The sequence below is a fragment of the Bradysia coprophila genome, unplaced genomic scaffold (assembly GCF_014529535.1).
Source record: "Bradysia coprophila strain Holo2 unplaced genomic scaffold, BU_Bcop_v1 contig_350, whole genome shotgun sequence".
NCBI classification, from domain to species: domain Eukaryota; kingdom Metazoa; phylum Arthropoda; class Insecta; order Diptera; family Sciaridae; genus Bradysia; species Bradysia coprophila.
The window spans coordinates 7,999,604-8,004,337 of record NW_023503608.1 but is presented as its reverse complement, the minus strand read 5'-3'; the positions used below and the strand labels follow the sequence as shown (position 1 = coordinate 8,004,337).

Genomic DNA, 4,734 nt, shown 5'->3' with positions numbered 1-4,734 from the left:
CAATTATGTGTATTCCCTTTGTATGCACTATAGTAATTTAGTGCTTCATGGAAATCGTAAACTTTTTGTCAAATTTATCGAAAATACTATGTAAACAATACCAATTAACCGTAATATATGTGGATAATTTAGCAGCAATTTAAATTACGAATTTCGATTATGACATCCATATCCAAACTCTGTACAAAAATAATCTTCGTAAACATTACGATGCTGGCACGAGCCCAGCATTTCCTAGAATTTTTGCTATTATTTTGTTTGATACTATTTTTTATCTCTAGAATTTAAATGCAACGCAAACATTTTTAATGATGCGTCAACAATAAATTAATAATTTTGGTCGCGAGAAAAAATAACTTCAAATGGAAACGTTTATTTACGGAAATAATCGAGATTAGATCCAGTAAATTGTGTTATTCGAGGAAGCAATTCTATTAACGATGTGTATAAACAATTGCGATGATTTGGTGCTCTTAGTCCAGTATTGCGATGTATAAAAGGGACTCATGGTGCAAGATTTGTATCAGTATTTGTTACAATCTATTCAGTGATCAATCGATTATTTAAAAATGTCATTTCAAATAATTTTGGTTTACGTTCTGTTGAGTTATACAAGTGCACAAGGTGTCTTTCACTTTCTCTAAATATTTAAACCAATAATTTTCGACTAAGAATCTCGTACCGAATTAGGAAAATCATCGAAAATCTTAGGTCTTTCGGAAATCATAGATCAGAAATCTTGCAAATGTTCTCCAAGCAAATTTAGTGACATCCCTTGCAAATTGGTATTAAACTTGTCCCGTTTTTTTTATTACACCAAATTTAGTGCCAAAAAATGAACATTGTTCTGACAAAATCAAAAAAAAAATTCTCTTAGGAATGCTAGGATGCTACGCAATATTTCTGACGAAGAGCTCATAATTCTTAGAATTCACTGACATCTTAATCAATTGAAAATCATTCCAAAAGACAGTATTTCTGATTACTTATTTTACTCACTGCACCTCACGGAAATTTGTCATTACTTCATTGACATGAGGTTCAACATCATACCCCGTATTTTAGATATTCTAGAGCGCGTACAAGAATATACTGTTTTATTCACTGACGTCACTGTTGTCGTCGCTCAGTTACTTCCTGTCAAAGTTAACTTTGAGGTTACATTCCTCACGACCGATTTCGATCGAGAAGAATTCACTTGTCCGTGAAAGCTTTCATTAAATATAATTAGTTTTCGATCGATAAATCGTGCTCAAGTGGTGAAATGCAATGAAATCTATTAAAACTTAGTATCTTTATTGGAACTAATGGAAAAATGTTTCGTTTATTTATTAGAACTTAACAAGGAATTTAAAGTGGAAACCTACTTCAAGGTATTATTCTCCCAAAATTTGTATTTGTCACTAATGTTCGTTAATTCATTACTTTTCTTCGCAGGCGAATTGGTTTGAAGCAAGTATATTTTGCCGTGACCATGGCATGCAATTGGCAACTGTCAACACAGACGCTGAACATTTAGCCGTTATTCAGCAATTCCCAAAGGTTAACGAGGATTTGCAAGGTATGCCTTAATAAAATCTAATTTTGACTGAAATTACCACGGTTTATCTGACTTTGACCGCATGTCGAACCATTGCAAAATAAGCTCAATGCATAACGGGCATAACGGTTAAGCCAGCCCAGATGTTTTCTCAAAACATTGGCAGAAGTGCTAAATTATTGTGAAGAGCTAAATCAATTTTAAGAGAACTTTCTGTTTCTTCAGTAGTAAGGAGTTTTGAGAAAAGAGCTCGTCAACGTAACCCCCTTACTTTTTCGTCAAGTAGTCCTTATCCTCAATTAATTGACGTTAACTGCGTTCAATTTGGTTTATTTCTTTTTGTACACAAAAAGTCAGTTTTGTACACAAAACTTACATTTTGTACACAAAAAGTTTATTGTTTATTATTAAACCATGATTTTGTACACAAAAATGATTATTTTGTACACCAAAATGCTTATTTTGTACACAAAAATGATCAATTTGGACACAAAAAGTTCATTTTGTACACAGTAAGTTCGTGTTGTACACAAAGAAGTATAATTTTGTACACATAGAAATATCATTTTGTACATAAATTTGATGATTTTGAGAGATATAAGAATATATTGATTCAGCGACGTTAGCGTGTTTTAATAATGAGCTGTTTGAGATGAGAAAGTAATTGGTAAAAATTATTTATTTATGTAGCAGCGCCGCAGGCCGTGGAATATAAAAAAAAAAAAAAAAAAAAGGGGGGGGGGGGGGGGGCCCCCCCCGCAGTGGGGGGTCAAGGGGGGTACAGCCCCCCTTGCGGGGTCTAAGGGGCGGAGCCCCTAGCGGGGTTTGGGGCAGAGCCCCATGAACGTACGGCAGCCTGCAGGGCGTAAAGAAAAGCTCGCCGCAGGCGCGGGGGTTTGGGGGCGGAGCCCCCGCACAAAGAAAATACATCATCCTACAGTAAAGACAGTGTACGAAACAAGATGTAGTCCAATGACAAAAGATTGAATTAAGCAAATATACTTTTGAAAGACTACAGACACAAATTACACGTTCTCTTCTCTAACTGTATTACCTCTTCTTTTTGGTGCCGTTGTTCTGTTAATTATTAACTTCTAGGAATGAAAGTGCTGCTCAATGCAATTTATGTTTATAATAAAAAAATCTCTCAAAATCAAAAAACACAGCCAATTGAGAACTCTCATTGTGATAAAGCTTCTTGTTTTGTCACACTTGATAACTTATGTGCTGAGATCGCGTAAAGCTAATTCAAAAAATTGCTAGAAGCTTAACAAGATTTTGTGTACGAATAGTGTTTTCTGTGTACGTTGTTACGGTTTCCGTGTACAAAATCAGTTATGTTTGTGTACAAAATATTTTTGTTTGTGTACAAAACAGACCTTTTGTGTACAAAATAATCAATTTTGTGTACAAAATCTTTAATTTTGTGTACAAAATATTTTTTGTGTGTGTACAAAAGGGACGTTTTGTGTACAGAACGTACTTTTTGTGTACGAAATGAAATGAACCGTTCAATTTACTGGTTTTTACATGAAAATAGTTCGTTCAATTCATTCGATATTTTTCGACATGTCTGTCAGCTGGGATCGTGTCTGACAAGGTCATGAAAACGATGTATCGATAACAGATGAATTATTTGTCCTGAAACGTTTAATAACTGCTCCCGCTCCCAAAAAAGGTTAATGCATTAAAAACTCAGTTTCAATCGCACAAAAAACCGATGTACACGGTGGGAACGGAAAAGATCTATTTTATGATTTATTTGATTCATACCGTTGCATGTACGAGTAAGAACTCACTGCAAAGTCTGGATCACGGCTCTTTAATTTTTTTAAGACGAGATTTTTAAATTAGTCACATTCCACATACATTCCACTGATTGTGGTAGATTCAAGTAAAATTTAGCAAACATATTGATCAACCGGTTTTGATGTTTACTTCAGTAATTATAGTGTGATACGCGAAACTAGAGTTTAAATAATTTTTATTTCACACACCTATTTGTTCCCTGTGTTATTTAATGTACGAACTTTGTTCAACGAAACCAGTCCACTCGAGAGTCCACTCATCTAACATACATTTTCTATAGAAAGGACAATTGTCAAAATTATATCGAAGCCATAGAAGGCACAATCTAAAGCAAACATCAAAATCGCTTGATCCACGCGTTTCCTGAATTTTACTTGAATCGAATTCAGCCATTCAGAAAATTCGCTTTGACAACTACCTCAATTAGTGGAATGTGATGAATTTGAAAATCTCGTCAGTGGCTGGTTCTTAGATGTTAAAGACTGTAGTTCAAAGAACACATCATTTCTTTGTTGGCTTTCAGAATATGAAAACTATTGGATATCCGGCACGGACTTGGCTGAAGACGGTAATTATAAATGGTTTTCAACTGGAAAAATGATGCTATTTACGAAATGGGATTACATGCAACCCCCTGAACTTATTCGAGATCCATATCAGACGGAGCCTATAGTTGATAATGCGGAAGACTGTGTTCAAATCCTTGGGTACAGTAAAAGATGGGCATCTACAAACTGTAGCTCTTTGTATTACTTTGTATGCGAAACTTTTTAGAGTGGAACTGGACCAAGGCAAACGATGTATTAGTAAATAAAAATAATTTTTACCATCCATCAGCATAATTTGCATTGTATCCCATGGTCGATAGAGTCGCAGTACTGAAGGAAGGTATTTTTCTAAAAATCTCATTCTTCTTCCAAAAAATTTCAAATTCGATTGTAGTTCAACTTCGAACTTAACCTCAGCATCCTTAGTCGAATCAAAAGTACGTTAAATATAATATTTTCGCCTTTCAATCAAGGAAATAGAAATGCCAAACGAGAATTTTACCAAATTGAAGTTGTAATTACAAAAGGCTCCATCTCGACATTCACTATGCAACAAAATTCTAAACGAAGCACATACCCTAAATTCACACATTAAATACTTCAACAAATATAATTTTACCAGCAGCACTGATTTAGGATGACTTTCAGCAAATTTAATTGGAAACACAAAACTCGAAACCATGTGCCAGGACCGAAAAAAATCACACAAAAACAGAAAACTAAATATTCGCAACAAAATATTTCATTGAATTAAATATATTCATCTCAATTTTGCTGGTTGATGAATATCCTGATTTGGTGCCATTCATTAATATTGATGAAAAGCGAAAATGCGTG

The 4,734-nt window shown here is 34.4% G+C and overlaps 1 protein-coding gene across 1 annotated transcript; it reads left to right on the top strand.

Annotated features, from left to right (window-relative positions):
• The first annotated feature begins 537 nt into the window (after window positions 1-537).
• On the top strand, window positions 538-4,171 carry LOC119080801 (C-type lectin 37Da-like). The gene is made up of 4 exons (XM_037189371.1): window positions 538-624; window positions 1,336-1,373; window positions 1,438-1,561; window positions 3,873-4,171. The coding sequence occupies exons 1-4, from the start codon at window positions 570-572 to the stop codon at window positions 4,121-4,123; spliced, it is 468 nt and encodes a 155-aa protein (XP_037045266.1). The 5' UTR covers window positions 538-569; the 3' UTR covers window positions 4,124-4,171.
• Window positions 4,172-4,734: the final 563 nt, after the last annotated feature.